This window comes from Panulirus ornatus, chromosome 63, assembly GCF_036320965.1.
Source record: "Panulirus ornatus isolate Po-2019 chromosome 63, ASM3632096v1, whole genome shotgun sequence".
Lineage (NCBI taxonomy): Eukaryota > Metazoa > Arthropoda > Malacostraca > Decapoda > Palinuridae > Panulirus > Panulirus ornatus.
This window is the reverse complement of record NC_092286.1, coordinates 27243499-27265048: the sequence shown is the minus strand read 5'-3', so window position 1 is coordinate 27265048 and position 21550 is coordinate 27243499. Positions and strand designations below refer to the sequence as shown.

Below are 21550 nucleotides of genomic sequence, written 5' to 3'. Positions count from 1 at the left end.
ATCTGGCAGCGGATGGAACCATGGAAGCGGAAGTGGATCATAGGGTGGGGGAGGGGGCGAAAATTCTGGGGGCCTTGAAGAATGTGTGGAAGTCAAGAACATTATCTCCGAAAGCAAAAATGGGTATGTTTGAAGGAATAGTGGTTCCAACAATGTTGTATGGTTGCGAGGCGTGGGCTATGGATAGAGTTGTGCGCAGGAGGATGGATGTGCTGGAAATGAGATGTTTTAGGACAATGTGTGGTGTGAGGTGGTTTGATCGAGTGAGTAACGTAAGGGTAAGAGAGATGTGTGGAAATAAAAAGAGCGTGGTTGAGAGAGCAGAAGAGGGTGTTTTGAAGTGGTTTGGGCACATGGAGAGAATGAGTGAGGAAAGATTGACCAAGAGGATATATGTGTCGGAGGTGGAGGGAACGAGGAGAAGAGGGAGACCAAATTGGAGGTGGAAAGATGGAGTGAAAAAGATTTTGTGTGATCGGGGCCTGAACATGCAGGAGGGTGAAAGGAGGGCAAGGAATAGAGTGAATTGGAGCGATGTGGTATACCGGGGTTGACGTGCTGTCAGTGGATTGAATCAAGGCATGTGAAGCGTCTGGGATAAACCATGGAAAGCTGTGTAGGTATGTATATTTGCGTGTGTGGACGTATGTATATACATGTGTATGGGGGGGGGGGTTGGGCCATTTCTTTCGTCTGTTTCCTTGCGCTACCTCGCAAACGCGGGAGACAGCGACAAAGTATTAAAAAAAAAAAAAAATATATATATATATATGATGATTGGGAATACCTGGTTTAAAAAGCGAGATATACATAAGTATACTTATGTAAGTAGGAGAGATGACCAGAGAGCGTTATTGGATTACGTGTTAATTGACAGGCGCGCGAAAGAGAGACTTTTGGATGTTAATGTGCTGAGAGGTGCAACTGGAGGGATGTCTGATCATTATCTTGTTGAGGCTAAGGTGAAGATTTGTATGGGTTTTCAGAAAAGAAGAGTGAATGTTGGGATGAAGAGGGTGGTGAGAGTAAGTGAGCTTGGGAAGGAGACTTGTGTGAGGAAGTACCAGGAGAGACTGAGTACAGAATGGAAAAAGGTGAGAACAATGGAAGTAAGGGGAGTGGGGGAGGAATGGGATGTATTTAGGGAATCAGTGATGGATTGCGCAAAAGATGCTTGTGGCATGAGAAGAGTGGGAGGTGGGTTGATTAGAAAGGGTAGTGAGTGGTGGGATGAAGAAGTAAGAGTATTAGTGAAAGAGAAGAGAGAGGCATTTGGACGATTTTTGCAGGGAAAAAATGAAATTGAGTGGGAGACGTATAAAAGAAAGAGACAGAAGGTCAAGAGAAAGGTGCAAGAGGTGAAAAAAAGGGCAAATGAGAGTTGGGGTGAGAGAGTATCATTAAATTTTAGGGAGAATAAAAAGATGTTCTGGAAGGAGGTAAATAAAGTGCGTAAGACAAGGGAGCAAATGGGAACTTCAGTGAAGGGCGCAAATGGGAGGTGATAACAAATAGTGGTGATGTGAGAAGGAGATGGAGTGAGTATTTTGAAGGTCGTTGAATGTGTTTGATGATAGAGTGGCAGATATAGGGTGTTTTGGTCGAGGTGGTGTGCAAAGTGAGAGGGTAGGGAAAATGAGTTGGTAAACAGAGAAGAGGTAGTAAAAGCTTTGCGGAAGATGAAAGCCGGCAAGGCAGCAGGTTTGGATGGTATTGCAGTGGAATTTATTAAAAAAGGGGGTGACTGTATTGTTGACTGGTTGGTAAGGTTATTTAATGTATGTATGACTCATGGTGAGGTGCCTGAGGATTGGCGGAATGCGTGCATAGTGCCATTGTACAAAGGCAAAGGGGATAAGAGTGAGTGCTCAAATTACAGAGGTATAAGTTTGTTGAGTATTCCTGGCAAATTATATGGGAGGGTATTGATTGAGAGGGTGAAGGCATGTTCATAGCATCAGATTGGGGAAGAGCAGTGTGGTTTCAGAAGTGGCAGAGGATGTGTGGATCAGGTGTTTGCTTTGAAGAATGTATGTGAGAAATACTTAGAAAAGCAAATGGATTTGTATGTAGCATTTATGGATCTGGAGAAGGCATATGATAGAGTTGATAGAGATGCTCTGTGGAAGGTATTAAGAATATATGGTGTGGGAGGCAAGTTGTTAGAAGCAGTGAAAAGTTTTTATCGAGGATGTAAGGCATGTGTACGTGTAGGAAGAGAGGAAAGTGATTGGTTCTCAGTGAATGTAGGTTTGCGGCAGGGGTGTGTGATGTCTCCATGGTTGTTTAATTTGTTTATGAATGGGGTTGTTAGGGAGGTGAATGCAAGAGTTTTGGAAAGAGGGGCAAGTATGAAGTCTGTTGGGGATGAGAGAGTTTGGGAAGTGAGTCAGTTGTTGTTAGCTGATGATACAGCGCTGGTGGCTGATTCATGTGAGAAACTGCAGAAGCTGGTGACTGAGTTTGGTAAAGTGTGTGAAAGAAGAAAGTTAAGAGTAAATGTGAATAAGAGCAAGGTTATTAGGTACAGTAGGGTTGAGGGTCAATTCAATTGGGAGGTGAGTTTGAATGGAGAAAAACTGGAGGAAGTGAAGTGTTTTAGATATCTGGGAGTGGATCTGGCAGCGGATGGAACCATGGAAGCAGAAGTGGATCATAGGGTGGGGGAGGGGGTGAAAATTCTGGGAGCCTTGAAGAATGTGTGGAAGTCGAGAACATTATCTCGGAAAGCAAAAATGGGTATGTTTGAAGGAATAGTGGTTCCAACAATGTTGTATGGTTGCGAGGCGTGGACTATGGATAGAGTTGTGCGCAGGAGGATGGATGTGCTGGAAATGAGATGTTTGAGGACAATGTGTGGTGTGAGGTGGTTTGATCGAGTAAGTAACGTAAGGGTGAGAGACATGTGTGGAAATAAAAAGAGCGTGGTTGAGAGAGCAGAAGAGGGTGTTTTGAAATGGTTTGGTCACATGGAGAGAATGAGTGAGGAAAGATTGACCAAGAGGATATATGTGTCGGAGGTGGAGGGAACGAGGAGAAGAGGGAGACCAAATTGGAGGTGGAAAGATGGAGTGAAAAAGATTTTGTGTGATCGGGGCCTGAACATGCAGGAGGGTGAAAGGAGGGCAAGGAATAGAGTGAATTGGAGCGATGTGGTATACCGGGGTTGACGTGCTGTCAGTGGATTGAATCAAGGCATGTGAAGCGTCTGGGGTAAACCATGGAAAGCTGTGTAGGTATGTATATTTGCGTGTGTGGACGTATGTATATACATGTGTATGGGGGGGGGCCATTTCTTTCGTCTGTTTCCTTGCGCTACCTCGCAAACGCGGGAGACAGCGACAAAGTATAATAAATAAAAATAAAAAATATAAATATATATATATATATAGATGTGTGTATATGAGTGGATGTTTATTTGTGTGTGTGGACATGTAAGTATATACATGTGTACGTGGGTGGGTTGGGCCATTTCTTTAGGTCTGTTTCCTTGCGCTACTTCGCTAAAGTGAGAGACAGCGACAAAGCAAAATAAATAAATAAAATGAGTGGATGAGTCATTATTCATCAACAGTGATTAAGTATAATGATATAATAATAATAATATATATTGCACTAACCTTGTAGTGCCGGCTGGGTGTTAAGAGGTTGTGTTGAACTAGAGCATAATCGTAAAATCTTGATGTAATTAGCTGGCACCAATCCATAACTGGTACCATTGGATGCTAAAAGCCAACCCCGGACATTAGGCTGCTGGTCCTTGGGTGCCAAAAAGAGGGACTGGCCTGCAGTGAAAGTGAGCTCATTCCTGGCTCCTGCCTGAAGATAAATAAGCAGAACAATGTGTTACAATAAAACATATAAAAGTTTTTTATATGTCATAAGTGATGCAAGAGATTCCTAATTTAAAAAGCATCCACTGCTTAATGGTAGCTCATATAACAGAAATCTGCTTTAATATACCTTATGAACTTGGAACCCAGTTCGTTTAATGGACGGCTGAAATTAATTTTTTAAAGAAAAGTTTTAATAAAATTTTAATCTATCAATTTCACTTCATCCCTAAATTCCAATTCATGTACAGCCATCCCCCATTAATTACAGTAGGTCCCTTCACAACAGAGTCCCATAAGATAATTGAAAATACATTTCCACACACACAAAAAAAATACCCCAAGATATGAAAAAAAAATTTGAGCATACAGAAAATCCTTTTAAACACATGTAAGATATAAATTCAATAATATTTTCCTACAATAATAAAGCAGGTGACACTAGTATGCATTGTATTGTCTACTGTTCCTTGTGAATATGTGCTACTTGTGCTAAGTTTGTGTCATGTGCTTTTTGTTACCTATCTACACCTTGAGTGTCGCAGAAAGTGACTAAGAAGGGCAGGAACCCCATTTCTTCTACTTAAATTTTAAAAGATCAAACAAAATAATGAGCCACGTGAGGAGTGCTCATCCTTTTAGAAGGATGAGGCTGTGGGGTTTGAATGTGAGGAGACATAACCATAATTAGAGGAAAGAAGAGATAGGTAGTGTTTCAAGAAAGGAGCCTGGATCTTATGGCTCTGAGTGAAACAAAGCTTAGGGTTAAGGGGAAGAATGGTTCAAAAATGTCCCAGGGGTAAAGTCAGGGGTCAGTGTGAGAGCAAAAGCCAAGGAAGGGGTAGCATGACCGCTGAAGTAGGCATTGTGGGAATATGTGAGTGTTAGGAAATGAGTTTCACACCTGATGTGAGTAAAAATGAAAGTGGATTGCAAATGATAAGTGATTATCAGTGCTGAAGCACTCGGCCATGAGAAGATAGATTAAGTGAGGCAAGTTAGGAGCAGGGAAGTGATTGTGAGCAGTTTTTATGCAAGAGACCATGTATTAGTGATGGGAAGTTGAAGGTATGATGGGTGAACCGAAATGGTGAACAGCTTGTGGATTTGTGTGCTGGAAAAAGGCTAGAGATTGGGAATACCTGGTTTAAATAGAGGAACATACACAAGTCTACATATGAGAGAAGGAAAGGCAGTATGTAGGCATTACAAGATTACATACAAATTGACAATGGTGCAAAAGAGACTCTTGGACTTAAATAGGCTAAGAGGGGAATCTGATGGGATGTCAGATCATTATCTTTTGAAGGATAAGATGAAGATTTGTAAAGTTACATGGAGAAGAGGAAACAATATAGGTGTGAAGAGGGTGGTGAAAGCAAGTGAGCTAGGAAAAGAGAGGTGTGTGAAGAAATAAATACCAGGAGAGATTAAGCGTAGAATGGTAAAGGTGATAATAAATGAAGCATAGGAAATGGGGTGAGGAATGGGAGGTATTTAGGGAAGCAGTGCTGGCTCATGCAAGAGAAGCATTTGGCATGAGGAAGGAGGGAGATGGGCAGGTGAGAAAGGGTGGTGATTGGTGGGATAAAGAGGTAAAGTTGCTTGTGAAAGAGAGAAGAGAGGTGTATGGGCAGCACTTAAAGGGAAAGAATGCATACAAATGGAAGATGTACAAGAGAAAGCAGCAAGAGGTCAAAAGGAAGGTGCAGGGATTGAAAAAGAAGAGAAACAAGAGTTGGGGTGGGAGACTATCAATAAACTTCTGGGGGAATAAGATGTTTTGGAAGAAAGTTAATAGTATGTGGAAAACAAGCAAATAAATGGGAACATCAATGAAGGGGGCACATGGGGGAAGTGGTACTATGTAGTGATATGAAGAGATGAAGTGTTTTGAGGGATTGTTGAATGTGTTTAATGACAGCATGGCAAACAGTGTGTAGGGTGTTTGGGATGAGGAGGTATGCAAAGTGAGAGTTTTGAAAAGTGGTTTGGTAAGAGAATAGGAGGTGAATGCCTTATGTAAGATGAAATTTGGCAAGGCAGCTCAAATGGATGGTACTGCAGGTTAATTTCTTAGGAAAGAGGGTGACTATGCTGTTGATTGGTTAGTTAGGATCTTTATGTACAGATCATGGTGAGGTGTCTGAAGATTGACAGAATGCTTATACAATGCCACTGTATCAAGGCAAGGGGAACGAAGGTGAGTGATCAAACTACAAAGGTATAAGATGGTTCAATGTAACTGGTCAGAAGTATGGGAAAGTGGTGACTGAAAGGGTGAAGGCATGTACAGAGCATCAGACTGGGAAGGAACAATGTGGATTCAGGGGCAATAGAGGATGTGTGGATCAGGTGTTTGGTTTAAAAAGTCTGTGTGCATGCATGTTTGTGTGTGTGAGAAGTGATCAGAAAAACAGGATATGCAGGAAGCTTTTATGGATCTGGAGAAAGCATATGATATGGTTGATAGAGATGCCTTGAGGAAGGTCTTAAGAATATATGGTGTGGGAGGAGAGTTATTAAAATGAATTCTTATCAAGAGTTTTAAGGATCTGTAAGAGTAGGGAGAGATGAAAGTGAGGGGCTCCAGATGAAGGTTAGTCAGTGGCAGATATGTGTGATGTCACCATGGCTGTTTGATTTGTTTATGGATGAGATGGTGATGGAGATAAATGCAAGAGTCTTGGAAAGAGGGGCAAGTATGCAGTCCATAGGGGTGAGGAGGCCTAGTCAGTTGTTTGCTGATGAAACAGCACCAGCAGCAGATTCAAGTGAGATACTGCATAAGGTGGTGTCTGAGAGTTTGTGAAAGGAGGAAGTTGAGAGTAAATGCGAATAAAAGCAAGGGTTTAATAAAACAGAAGGTCAGGTCAACTGGGGTGTAAGTTTGAATGGGGTCTTTTTAATACCTAGGAGTTAAAATAGCAGTGAATGGAACCATGGAAGAGGAGGTAAATCATAGGATGGTTGGGGGTTCTGGGAGAATTTAGGAATGGGTGGAAAGACAGCTTGTTACCTTGGAGGTCAAAAACAGGTATGTCTCAAGGTATAAGGAGTACCAATGATATATGGATGTGAGGCTAAAGATGAGAAGGTATGGAGGAGGGTGGATGTGTTAGAAATTAAATGAAGAAAATATGTGGTGTGAGTAGGGTTGACTGAATAAGTAATGACAGGGTATGAGAGAGGTATGGTGATAAGAAGAATATAGTTGCAAGAGCTGAAGATGGTGTGCTTTACTGGCATGGCATCTTTTAAGGATTTTTCACTACTAAGGCAAATTTTCAGAAGGGTCCATTTTGGTGCATGGAGATAAATGTAAACTATCAAGATGACAGAAAGCTCACAAGAAATATTGCAATTCACAGTTATACCAATATAAGTCTCAAAGGGCCTAGTTCCTTGGGGCAAAAGCAGCTTTTGGCTCTTGAGGACTGGAAGAGATGTTAGAGCATACAAGGGAAACTGCCTCATTACTAAGTATGTTAAAAGATGCCATGTGAAATAGTTTAGACATACGGAGAGAATGAGTAAGACATAGATAAAAAAAGGGGGAAAAGCAGAGGGGAAGACCAAATTGGAGATGTAAAGAAGGAATGAAAGAGATTTTGAGTGTATGGAGCCTGAACATGCTGTAGGATGATGAAAGGTATGCAAGGAATAGAATGACCTGAGTGATGTGGTATACAGGGTTCAAAGTACTGTCAATAAACTGATCTAAGGCAAATGAAGCAGCTGGAAGAAAACAAGGAAAGGTAGGAGAGGACTGGTGGTGGATAAGGGGCTTTGGTTCCAGTGCATTCCACATGGCAGCTAAAGAATGGATATGAGTAAATAAGACCTTTTCCTCATCTTATCATTGTGCTATCTCACAAATGTGAGAAATGGCAAACATCTATGAAAAAGATAACTTTCACTTCTATTTTTAGCTCTTTTGTGGGACACTGTGTCATTCTGTGTCTTGCTTTTTATTTATCCTAAAACTTGAATAATTTCTTTACTCATCTCACTATCATGTGCACAAGCACTGACAGATACCTACTTGTAATCTACTCTCATTCTTACCCATGTCTGAATGGATCTCATTTCCTAAATCTCTAACACATTCCTACAACTAATCCTTCAACAGAAGTGCCATCCCTACTTTGTTCTTGTCCTCAGCTTAACACCACACTATATCGCTTAATTATTCCCTAACCATTCTTACCCTTCCCTCTTGAGCTGTTTCACTCAGACCTAAAACATCCAGGTATATTTCCCAAATATATTAACTACTGCACCCTCTTTCTTGTTCTCAATATATAAATGCTCATTGATGCCATATCCTAAGCTTTCACAGAGAACTCCTAACCTAACTGTCTTCTGTGCATTTTTTTGAAATAGACAGAATAACAAAGGGAGGGTTTCTAGCCCCCTCATTCCCAACCATATCATCATACATAACCTAGGAACCCTTTTATGGGACTTCTGCAGCTTTAAGGCTGCAGTACAATTAGAAGCAGGGAAAAAATTAAAACCTTGTTGAGTTTTCTGAGGAAACCTTACCGTCTTTGGTCAACTGACAATGACACAGCCTTGTCAAAGGTGACTTTTTACTTGCTGTATAACAATTAGTAGGTGCATTCTGGTGTGTGTGTGTGTGTGTGTGTGTGTGTGTGTGTGCACACATATATATATATATATATAATTTTTTTTTCTTTCGTACTATTCGCCATTTCCCGCATTAGCGAGGTAGCGCTATGAACAGAGGACTGGGCCTTAGAGGGAATATCCTCACCTGGCCCCCTTCTCTGTTCCTTCTTTTGGAAAATTAAAAAAAAAACGAGAGGGGAGAATTTCCAGCCACCCGCTCCCTCCCCTTTTAGTCGCCTTCTACGACACGCAGGGAATACGTGGGAAGTATTCTTTCTCCCCTATCCCCAGGGATAATATATATTTTTTTTTTTTTCATACTATTCGCCATTTCCCGCGATAGCGAGGTAGCGTTAAGAACAGAGGACTGGGCCTTTGAGGGAATATCCTCACCTGGCCCCCTTCTCTGTTCCTTCTTTTGGAAAATTAAATATATATATATATATATATATATATATATATATATATATATATATATATATATTTTTTTTTTGCTTTGACGCTGTCTCCCGCGTTTGCGAGGTAGCGCAAGGAAACAGACGAAAGAAATGGCTCAACCCACCCCCATACACATGCCTTGATTCAATCCACTGACAGCACGTCAACCCCGGTATACCACATCACTCCAATTCACTCTATTCTTTGCCCTCCTTTCACCCTCCTGCATGTTCAGGCCCTGATCACACAAAATCTTTTTCACTTCATCTTTCCACCTCCAATTTGGTCTCCCTCTTCTCCTTGTTCCCTCCACCTACGACACATATATCCTCTTGGTCAATCTTTCCTTACTCATTCTCTCCATGTGACCAAACCATTTCAAAACACCCTCTTCTGCTCTCTCAACCACGCTCTTTTTATTTCCACACATCTCTCTTACCCTTACGTTACTTACTCGATCAAACCACCTCACACCACACATTGTCCTCAAACATCTCATTTCCAGCACATCCATCCTCCTGCGCACAACTCTATCCATAGTCCACGCCTCGCAACCATACAACATTGTTGGAACCACTATTCCTTCAAACATACCCATTTTTGCTTTCCGAGATAATGTTCTCAACTTCCACACATTCTTCAAGGCTCCCAGGATTTTTGCCCCCTCCCTATGATTCACTTCCGCTTCCATGGTTCCATCCGCTGCCAAATCCACTCCCAGATATCTAAAACACTTTACTTCCTCCAGTTTTTCTCCATTCAGACTTACCTCCCAACTGACTTGACCCTCAACCCTACTGTACCTAATAACCTTGTTCTTATTCACATTTACTCTTAACTTTCTTCTTTCACACACTTTACCAAACTCAGTCACCAGCTTCTGCAGTTTTTCACATGAATCAGCCACCAGCACTGTATCATCAGCGAACAACAACTGACTCACTTCCCAAGCTCTCTCATCCACAACAGATTGCATACTTGCCCCTCTTTCCAAAACTCTTACATTCACCTCCCTAACAACCTCATCCATAAACAAATTAAACAACCATGGAGACATCACACACCCCTGCCGCAAACCTACATTCACTGAGAACCAATCACTTTCCTCTCTTCCTACACATACACATGCCTTACATCCTCGATAAAAACTTTTCACTGCTTCTAACAACTTGCCTCCCACACCATATATTCTTAATACCTTCCACAGAGCATCTCTATCAACTCTACCATATACCTTCTCCAGATCCATAAATGCTACAAACAAATCCATTTGCTTTTCTAAGTATTTCTCACATACATTCTTCAAAGCAAACACCTGATCCATACATTCTCTACCACTTCTGAAACCACACTGCTCTTCCCCAGTCTGATGCTCTGTACATGCCTTCACCCTCTCAATCAATACCCTCCCATATAGTTTACAAGTAATACTCAAAAAACTTATACCTCTGTAATTTGAGCACTCACTCTTATCCCCTTTGCCTTTGTACAATGGCACTATGCAAGCATTCCGCCAATCCTCAGGCACCTCACCATGAATCATATATACATTAAATAACCTTACCAACCAGTCAACAATACAGTCACCCTCTTTTTTTATAAATTCCACTGCAATACCATCCAAACCTGCTGCCTTGCCGACATTCATCTTCCACAAAGCTTTTACGACCTCTTCTCAGTTTACCAAATCATTTTCCCTCACCCTCTCACTATGCCCACCACCTCGACCAAAACACCCTATATATGCCACTTTATCATCAAACACATTCAACAAACCTTCAAAATACTCACTCTATCTCCTTCTCATATCACCACTACTTGTTATCACCTCCCCATTTGCCCGCTTCACTGAAGTTCCCATTTGCTCCCTTGCCTTACGCACTTTATTTACCTCCTTCCAAAACATCTTTTTATTAGCCTTGAAACTTAATGATACTCTCTCACCCCAACTCTCATTTGTCCTCTTTTTCACCTCTTGCACCTTTCTCTTGACCTCCTGCCTCTTTCTTTTATACATCTCCCACTCATTTGCCATTTTTTCCCTGCAAAAATCGTCCAAATGCCTCTCTCTTCTCTTTCACTAATAATCTTACTTCTTCATCCCACCACGCACTACTCTTTCTAATCAACCCACCTCCCACGCTTCTCATGCCACAAGCATCTTTTGCGCAAGCCATCAATGCTTACCTAAATACATCCCATTCCTCCCCCATTCCACTTACCTCCTTTGTTCTCACCTTTATCCATTCTGTACTCAGTCTCTCCTGGTACTTCCTCACACAAGTCTCCTTCCCAAGCTCACTTACTCTCACCACTCTCTTCACCCCAACATTCTCTCCTTCCCTTGCTCTTGTCCTCTCACTAACCCCAGACTTTACTCCCAAGACATTCCCAAACCACTCTTCCCCTTTACCCTTGAGCTTCGTTTCACTCAGAGCCAAAACATCCAGGTTCCTTTCCTCAAACATACTACTTATCTCTCCTTTTTTCTCATCTTGGTTGCATCCACACACATTTAGACACCCCAATCTGAGCCTTCGAGGAGGATGAGCACTCCCCGCGTGACTCCTTCTTCTGTTTCCCCTTTTAGAAAGTTAAAATACAGGGAGGGGAGGGTTTCTGGCCCCCCGCTCCTGTCCCCTTTAGTCGCCTTCTACGACACATGAGGAATGCGTGGGAAGTATTCTTTCTCCCCTATCCCCAGGGATATATATATATATATATATATATTTTTTTTTTTTTTTATTATACTTTGTCGCTGTCTCCCGCGTTTGCGAGGTAGCGCAAGGAAACAGACGAAAGAAATGGCCCCCCCCCCCCATACACATGTATATACATACGTCCACACACGCAAATATACATACCTACACAGCTTTCCATGGTTTACCCCAGACGCTTCACATGCCTTGATTCAATCCTGCATGTTCAGGCCCCGATCACACAAAATCCTTTTCACTCCATCTTTCCACCTCCAATTTGGTCTCCCTCTTCTCCTCGTTCCCTCCACCTCCGACACATATATCCTCTTGGTCAATCTTTCCTCACTCATTCTCTCCATGTGCCCAAACCATTTCAAAACACCCTCTTCTGCTCTCTCAACCACGCTCTTTTTATTTCCACACATCTCTCTTACCCTTACGTTACTTACTCGATCAAACCACCTCACACCACACATTGTCCTCAAACATCTCATTTCCAGCACATCCATCCTCCTGCGCACAACTCTATCCATAGCCCACGCCTCGCAACCATACAACATTGTTGGAACCACTATTCCTTCAAACATACCCATTTTTGCTTTCCAAGATAATGTTCTCGACTTCCACACATTTTTCAAGGCTCCCAAAATTTTCGCCCCCTCCCCCACCCTATGATCCACTTCCGCTTCCATGGTTCCATCCGCTGACAGATCCACTCCCAGATATCTAAAACACTTCACTTCCTCCAGTTTTTCTCCACTTCAAACTCACCTCCCAATTGACTTGACCCTCAACCCTACTGTACCTAATAACCTTGCTCTTATTCACATTTACTCTTAACTTTCTTCTTCCACACACTTTACCAAACTCAGTCACATGCTTCTGCAGTTTCTCACATGAATCAGCCACCAGCGCTGTATCATCAGCGAACAACAACTGACTCACTTCCCAAGCTCTCTCATCCCCAACAGACTTCATACTTGCCCCTCTTTCCAAGACTCTTGCATTTACCTCCCTAACAACCCCATCCATAAACAAATTAAACAACCATGGAGACATCACACACCCCTGCCGCAAACCTACATTCACTGAGAACCAATCACTTTCCTCTCTTCCTACACGTACACATGCCTTACATCCTCGATAAAAACTTTTCACTGCTTCTAACAACTTGCCTCCCACACCATATATTCTTAATACCTTCCACAGAGCATCTCTATCAACTCTATCATATGCCTTCTCCAGATCCATAAATGCTACATACAAATCCATTTGCTTTTCTAAGTATTTCTCACATACATTCTTCAAAGCAAACACCTGATCCACACATCCTCTACCACTTCTGAAACCACACTGCTCTTCCCCAATCTGATGCTCTGTACATGCCTTCACCCTCTCAATCAATACCCTCCCATATAATTTGCCAGGAATACTCAACAAACTTATACCTCTGTAATTTGAGCACTCACTCTTATCCCCTTTGCCTTTGTACAATGGCACTATGCACGCATTCCGCCAATCCTCAGGCACCTCACCATGAGTCATACATACATTAAATAACCTTACCAACCAGTCAACAATACAGTCACCCCCTTTTTTAATAAATTCCACTGCAATACCATCCAAACCTGCTGCCTTGCCGGCTTTCATCTTCCGCAAAGCTTTTACTACCTCTTCTCTGTTTACCAAATCATTTTCCCTAACCCTCTCACTTTGCACACCACCTCGACCCAAACACCCTATATCTGCCACTCTGTCATCAGACACATTCAACAAACCTTCAAAATACTCATTCCATCTCCTTCTCACATCACCACTACTTGTTATCACCTCCCCATTTACGCTCTTCACTGAAGTTCCCATTTGCTCCCTTGTCTTACGCACCTTATTTACCTCCTTCCAGAACATCTTTTTATTCTCCCTAAAATTTACTGATACTCTCTCACCCCAACTCTTATTTGCCCTTTTTTTCACCTCTTGCACCTTTCTCTTGACCTCCTGTCTCTTTCTTTTATACTTCTCCCACTCAATTGCATTTTTTCCCTGCAAAAATCGTCCAAATGCCTCTCTCTTCTCTTTCACTAATACTCTTACTTCTTCATCCCATATATATATATATATATATATACATATATATATATATATATATATATATATATATATATATATATATATATATATATATATATTTTTTCTTTGCCGCTGTCTCCCGCGTTTGCGAGGTAGCGCAAGGAAACAGACTAAAGAAATGGCCCAACCCACACCCATACACATGTATATACATACACGTCCACACACACAAATATACATACCTACACAGCTTTCCATGGTTTACCCCAGACGCTTCACATATATATATATATATATATATATATATATATATATATATATATATATATATATATATATATATATATTTATCCCTGGGGATAGAGGAGAAAGAATACTTCCCACGTATTCCCTGCGTGTCGTAGAAGGCGACTAAAAGGGAAGGGAGCGGGGGGCTGGAAATCCTCCCCTCTCGTTTTTTTTTTTTTTTAATTTTTCCAAAGAAGGAACAGAGAAGGGGGCCAGGTGAGGATATTCCCTCAAAGGCCCAGTCCTCTGTTCTTAACGCTACCTTGCTATCACGGGAAATGGCGAATAGTATGAAAAAAAAAATATATATATATATATATATATATATATATATATTTTTTTTTTTTTTTTGCTTTGACGCTGTCTCCCGCGTTTGCGAGGTAGCGCAAGGAAACAGACGAAAGAAATGGCCCAACCCCCCCCATACACATGTATATACATACGTCCACACACGCAAATATACATACCTACACAGCTTTCCATGGTTTACCCCAGACGCTTCACATGCCTTGATTCAATCCACTGACAGCACGTCAACCCCGGTATACCACATCGATCCAATTCACTCTATTCCTTGCCCTCCTTTCACCCTCCTGCATGTTCAGGCCCCGATCACACAAAATCTTTTTCACTCCATCTTTCCACCTCCAATTTGGTCTCCCTCTTCTCGTTCCCTCCACCTCCGACACATATATCCTCTTGGTCAATCTTTCCTCACTCATTCTCTCCATGTGACCAAACCATTTCAAAACACCCTCTTCTGCTCTCTCAACCACGCTCTTTTTATTTCCACACATCTCTCTTACCCTTACGTTACTTACTCGATCAAACCACCTCACACCACACATTGTCCTCAAACATCTCATTTCCAGCACATCCATCCTCCTGCGCACAACTCTATCCATAGCCCACGCCTCGCAACCATACAACATTGTTGGAACCACTATTCCTTCAAACATACCCATTTTTGCTTTCCGAGATAATGTTCTCGACTTCCACACATTTTTCAAGGCTCCCAAAATTTTCGCCCCCTCCCCCACCCTATGATCCACTTCCGCTTCCATGGTTCCATCCGCTGACAGATCCACTCCCAGATATCTAAAACACTTCACTTCCTCCAGTTTTTCTCCATTCAAACTCACCTCCCAATTGACTTGACCCTCACCCCTACTGTACCTAATAACCTTGCTCTTATTCACATTTACTCTTAACTTTCTTCTTCCACACACTTTACCAAACTCAGTCACCAGCTTCTGCAGTTTCTCACATGAATCAGCCACCAGCGCTGTATCATCAGCGAACAACAACTGACTCACTTCCCAAGCTCTCTCATCCCCAACAGACTTCATACTTGCCCCTCTTTCCAGGACTCTTGCATTTACCTCCCTAACAACCCCATCCATAAACAAATTAAACAACCATGGAGACATCACACACCCCTGCCGCAAACCTACATTCACTGAGAACCAATCACTTTCCTCTCTTCCTACACGTACACATGCCTTACATCCTCGATAAAAACTTTTCACTGCTTCTAACAACTTGCCTCCCACACCATATATTCTTAATACCTTCCACAGAGCATCTCTATCAACTCTATCATATGCCTTCTCCAGATCCATAAATGCTACATACAAATCCATTTGCTTTTCTAAGTATTTCTCACATACATTCTTCAAAGCAAACACCTGATCCACACATCCTCTACCACTTCTGAAACCGCACTGCTCTTCCCCAATCTGATGCTCTGTACATGCCTTCACCCTCTCAATCAATACCCTCCCATATAATTTACCAGGAATACTCAACAAACTTATACCTCTGTAATTTGAGCACTCACTCTTATCCCCTTTGCCTTTGTACAATGGCACTATGCACGCATTCCGCCAATCCTCAGGCACCTCACCATGAGTCATACATACATTAAATAACCTTACCAACCAGTCAACAATACAGTCACCCCCTTTTTTAATAAATTCCACTGCAATACCATCCAAACCTGCTGCCTTGCCGGCTTTCATCTTCCGCAAAGCTTTTACTACCTCTTCTCTGTTTACCAAATCATTTTCCCTAACCCTCTCACTTTGCACACCACCTCGACCAAAACACCCTATATCTGCCACTCTGTCATCAGACACATTCAACAAACCTTCAAAATACTCATTCCATCTCCTTCTCACATCACCGCTACTTGTTATCACCTCCCCATTTACGCCCTTCACTGAAGTTCCCATTTGCTCCCTTGTCTTACGCACCCTATTTACCTCCTTCCAGAACATCTTTTTATTCTCCCTAAAATTTACTGATAGTCTCTCACCCCAACTCTCATTTGCCCTTTTTTTCACCTCTTGCACCTTTCTCTTGACCTCCTGTCTCTTTCTTTTATACTTCTCCCACTCAATTGCATTTTTTCCCTGCAAAAATCGTCCAAATGCCTCTCTCTTCTCTTTCACTAATACTCTTACTTCTTCATCCCACCACTCACTACCCTTTCTAAACAGCCCACCTCCCACTCTTCTCATGCCACAAGCATCTTTTGCGCAATCCATCACTGATTCCCTAAATACATCCCATTCCTCCCCCACTCCCCTTACTTCCATTGTTCTCACCTTTTTCCATTCTGTACACAGTCTCTCCTGGTACTTTCCCCACACAGGTCTCCTTCCCAAGCTCACTTACTCTCACCACCTTCTTCACCCCAACATTCACTCCTCTTTTCTGAAAACCCATACTAATCTTCACCTTAGCCTCCACAAGATAATGATCAGACATCCCTCCAGTTGCACCTCTCAGCACATTAACATCCAAAAGTCTCTCTTTCGCACGCCTGTCAATTAACACGTAATCCAATAACGCTCTCTGGCCATCTCTCCTACTTACATAAGTATACTTATGTATATCTCGCTTTTTAAACCAGGTATTCCCAATCATCAGTCCTTTTTCAGCACATAAATCTACAAGCTCTTCACCATTTCCATTTACAACACTGAACACCCCATGCATACCAATTATTCCCTCAACTGCCACATTACTCACCTTTGCATTCAAATCACCATCACTATAACCCGGTCTCGTTATATATATATATATATATATATATATATATATATATATATATATATATATATATATATAATGATATATATATATATATGAGTGAATGTTGGGGTGAAGAGGGTGGTGAGAGTAAGTGAGCTTGGGAAGGAGACTTGTGTGAGGAAGTACCAGAGAGACTGAGTACAGAATGGAAAAAGGTGAGAACAATGGAAGTAAGGGGAGTTGGGGAGGAATGGGATGTATTAGGGAATCAGTGATGGATTGCGCAAAAGATGCTTGTGGCATGAGAAGAGTGGGAGTGGGTTGATTAGAAAGGGTAGTGAGTGGTGGGATGAAAAGTAAGATTATTAGTGAAAGAGAAGAGAGAGGCATTTGGACAATTTTTGCAGGGAAAAAATTGCAATTGAGTGGGAGATGTATAAAAGAAAGAGACAGGAGGTCAAGAGAAAGGTGCAAGAGGTGAAAAAGAGGGCAAATGAGAGTTGGGGTTGAGAGAGTATCACTAAATTTTAGGGAGAATAAAAAGACGTTCTGGAAGGAGGTAAATAAAGTGCGTAAGACAAGGGAGCAAATGGAACTCAGGAAGGGCACAAATGGGGAGGTGATGGATTGCGCAAAGATGCTGTGGCATGAGAAGAGTGGAGTGGGTTGATTAGAAAGGGTATGAGTGGTGGATGAAGAAGTAAGATTATTAGTGAAGAGAAGAGAGAGGCATTTTGGACAATTTTTGCAGGAAAAAATGCAATTGAGTGGGAGATGTATAAAAAAAGAGACAGGAGGTCAAGAGAAAGGTGCAAGAGGTGAAAAAGAGGCAAATGGAGTTTGGGTTGAGAGAGTATCACTAAATTTTAGGGAGAATAAAAAGATGTTCTGGAAGGAGGTAAATAAAGTGCGTAAGACAAGGGAGCAAATGGGAACTTCAGTGAAGGCGCAAATGGGGAGGGATAACAAGTAGTGGTGATGTGAGAGGGGATGAGTGAGTATTTTGAAGGTTTGTTGAATGTGTTTGATGATAGAGTGGCAGGTATAGGGTGTTTGGTCGAGGTGGTGTGCAAAGTGAGAGGGTTAGGGAAAATGATTTGGTAAACAGAGAAGAGTAGTGAAAGCTTTGCGGAAGATGAAAGCCGCAAGGCAGCTGGTTTGGATGGTATTGCAGTGGAATTGATTAAAAAAAGGGGGTGACTATATTATTAAACTGGTATGGTAAGGTTATTTAATTATGTATGACTCATATGAGGTGCCTGAGGATTGGCGGAATGCGTGCATAGTGCCATTGTACAAAGGGAAAGGGGATAAGAGTGAGTGCTCAAATTACAGAGGTATAAGTTTGTTGAGTATTCCTGGTAAATTATATGGGAGGGTATTGATTGAGAGGGTGAAGGCATGTACAGAGCATCAGATTGGGGAAGAACAGTGTGGTTTCAGAAGTGGTAGAGGATGTGTGGATCAGGTGTTTGCTCTGAAGAATGTATGTGAGAAATACTTAGAAAAGCAAATGGATTTGTATGTAGCATTCATGGATCTGGAGAAGGCAGATATAGAGTTTATAGAGATGCTCTGTGGAAGTTATTAAGAATATATGGTGTGGGAGGCAAGTTGTTAGAAGCAGTGAAAAGTTTTTATCGAGGATGTAAGGCATGTGTACGTGTAGGAAGAGAGGAAGTGATTGGTTCCTCAGTGAATGTAGGTTTGCAGCAGGGGTGTGTCATGTCTCCATGGTTGTTTGATTTGTTATGGATGAGTTGTTAGGGAGGTGAATGCAAGAGTTTTGGAAAGAGGGGCAAAGTATGAAGTCTGTTGGGGATGAGAGAGCTTGGGAATGAGTCAGTTGTTGTTCGCTGATGATACAGGCGCTGGTGGCTGATTCATGTGAGAACTGCAGAAGCTGTGACTGAGTTTGGTAAAGTGTGTGAAAGAAGAAAGTTAAGAGTAAATGTGAATAAGAGCAAGGTTATTAGGTACAGTAGGTTGATGGTCAAGTCAATTGGGAGGTAAGTTTGAATGGAGAAAAACTGGAGGAAGTAAAGTGTTTTAGATATCTAGGAGTGGATCTGCAGCGGATGGAACCAGGAAGCGAAGTGATCATAGGGTGGGGGAGGGGGCAAAAATCCTGGGAGCCTTGAAGAATGTTTGGAAGTCGAGAACATTATCTCAGAAAGCAAAAATGGTATGTTTGAAGGAAATAGTGGTTCCAACAATTTGTATGGTTGCGAGGCGTGGGCTATGGATAGAGTTGTGCGCAGGAGGATGGGTTGTGCTGGAAATGAGATGTTTGAGGACAATGTGTGGTGTGAGGTGGTTTGATCGAGTAAGTAACGTAAGGGATAAGAGAGATGTGTGGAAATAAAAGAGCGTGGTTGAGAGAGCAGAAGAGAGATGTTTTGAAATGGTTGGGCACATGTGAGAGAATGATGAGGAAAGATTGACCAAGAGGATATGTGTCGGAGGTGAAGGGAACGAGGAGAAGTGGGAGACCAAATAGGAGTGGAAAGATGGAGTGAAAAAGATTTTGTGTGATCGGGGCCTGAATATGCAGGGGTGAAAGGAGGGCAAGGAAAAGAGTGAATGGATCGATGTGGTAATACCAGGGTTGACGTGCTGTCAGTGGATTGAATCAGGGCAGTGAAGCGTCTGGGGGTAAACCATGGAAAGCTTGTAGTTATGTATATTGCATGTGTGGACGTATGTATATGCATGTGTATGGGTGGTGGGTTGGGCCATTTCCTTTCGTCTGTTTCCTTGCGCTACCTCGCAAACGCGGGAGACAGCAACAAAGCAAAAAAAAAAAAAAAATAAATGCAAATATATATATATAATAATATTGCAATGCTTGGGAGATGTATAAAAGGAACAGGCAGGAGGTCAAGAGAAAAGTGCAAGAGGTGAAAAAGGAGGGCCAAATAGAGTTGGGGTGAGAGAGCATCAATACATTTTAGGGAGAATAAAAAGATGTTATGGTAGGAGGTAAATAAAGTGCATAAGACAAGAGAACAAATGGAAAACATCAGTGAAGGGGGCTAATGGGAGGTGATAATAAGTAGTGGTGATGTGAGGATATGGAGTGATTTCGACAACCCCTCGGGCCCGCATGCATGCAAGGTAGCGCTAGGAAAAGACAACAAAGGCCACATTCGTTCACACTCAGTATCTAGCTGTCATATATAATGCACTGAAAAACCACAGCTCCCGCTTTCCCATCCAGACCCCAAAACTCTCCATGGTTTATCCCAGACACTTCACATGCCCTGGTTCAATCCAATAATAGCAGATCGACCCCGGTATATCATATCTTTCCTATTCACTCTATTCCTTGCATGCCTTTCGCCCTCCTACATGTTCAGGCCCCATCGCTCAAAATCATTTTCACTCGATCTTTCCACCTCCAATTTGGCCTCCACATTCCCTCATTTCCTCCACTCTGACACATATATCCTCTTGGTCAATCTTTCCTACACTCATTCTCTCCATGTACCAAACATTTCAACACACCCTCTTCTGCTCTCTCAACCACACTCTTTTTATTACCACACATCTCTCTTACCCTTTCAATTACTTACTCGATCAAACCACCTCACACCACATATTGTCCTCAAACATCTCATTTCCAACACATCCACCCTCCTCTGCACAACTCTATCCATAGCCCATGCCTCGCAACCATATAACGTTGGAACCACTATTCCTTCAAACATACCCATATTTGCTTTCCGAGATAAGTTCTCGCCTTCCATACATTTTTCAAACACTCCCAGAACTTTTGTCCCCTCCCCCACCCTGTGACTCACTTTTCCGCTTCCATGGTTCCATCCGCTGGCCAAATCCACATCCCAGATATCTAAAACACTCACTTCCTCCAGCTTTTCTCCATTCAAACTTTCCTCCCAGTTAACTTGTCCCTCAACCCTACTGTACCTAATAACCTTGCTCTTATTCACATTACTCTCAGCTTTCTTCTTTCACACTTTTTACCAAACTCAGTCACCAGCTTCTGCAGTTTCTTACTTAAATCAGCCACCAGCGCTGTATCATCAGCGAACAACAACTGACTCACTTCCCAAGCTCTCTGATCCACAACAGACTGCATACTGGCCGTCTCTCCAAAACTCTTCCATTCACCTCCCTAACAACCCCATTCATAAACAAATTAGATAATCATAGAGACATCACGCACCCCTGCTACAAACCAACATTCACTGAGAACCGATCACTCTCCTCTCTTCCTACTCGTACACGTGCCTTACCTCCTCGATAAAAACTTTTCATGCTTCTAGCAACTTGCCACTCACACCAAACATTCTTAATACCTTCCACAAAGCATCTCTACAACTCTATCACATCCTTTCCCTCAAGATCCATAAAGCTACATACAATCCATTTGTTTTCTAAGTATTCCCACAAAACATTTTTCAAAGCAACCCCTGATCCACACATTCTCTACCACTTCTAAAACCCACACTGCTGTTCCCGGGACTATGCTCTTGTACATGCCTTCACCCTCTCAATCAATACCCTCCCTATAATTTCCCAAGA

At 42.1% G+C, this 21550-nt stretch overlaps 1 protein-coding gene across 1 annotated transcript in view; it reads right to left on the bottom strand.

The window, feature by feature from the left end:
* Pex13 (peroxin 13) overlaps window positions 1–21550 on the bottom strand; it is a 137422-nt gene that overhangs the window by 24552 nt on the left and 91320 nt on the right. The window contains exon 6 of the mRNA XM_071656740.1: window positions 3621–3819. Within this exon, the coding sequence (XP_071512841.1) occupies window positions 3621–3819 (199 nt within the window). The remainder of the gene's footprint in view (window positions 1–3620; window positions 3820–21550) is intronic.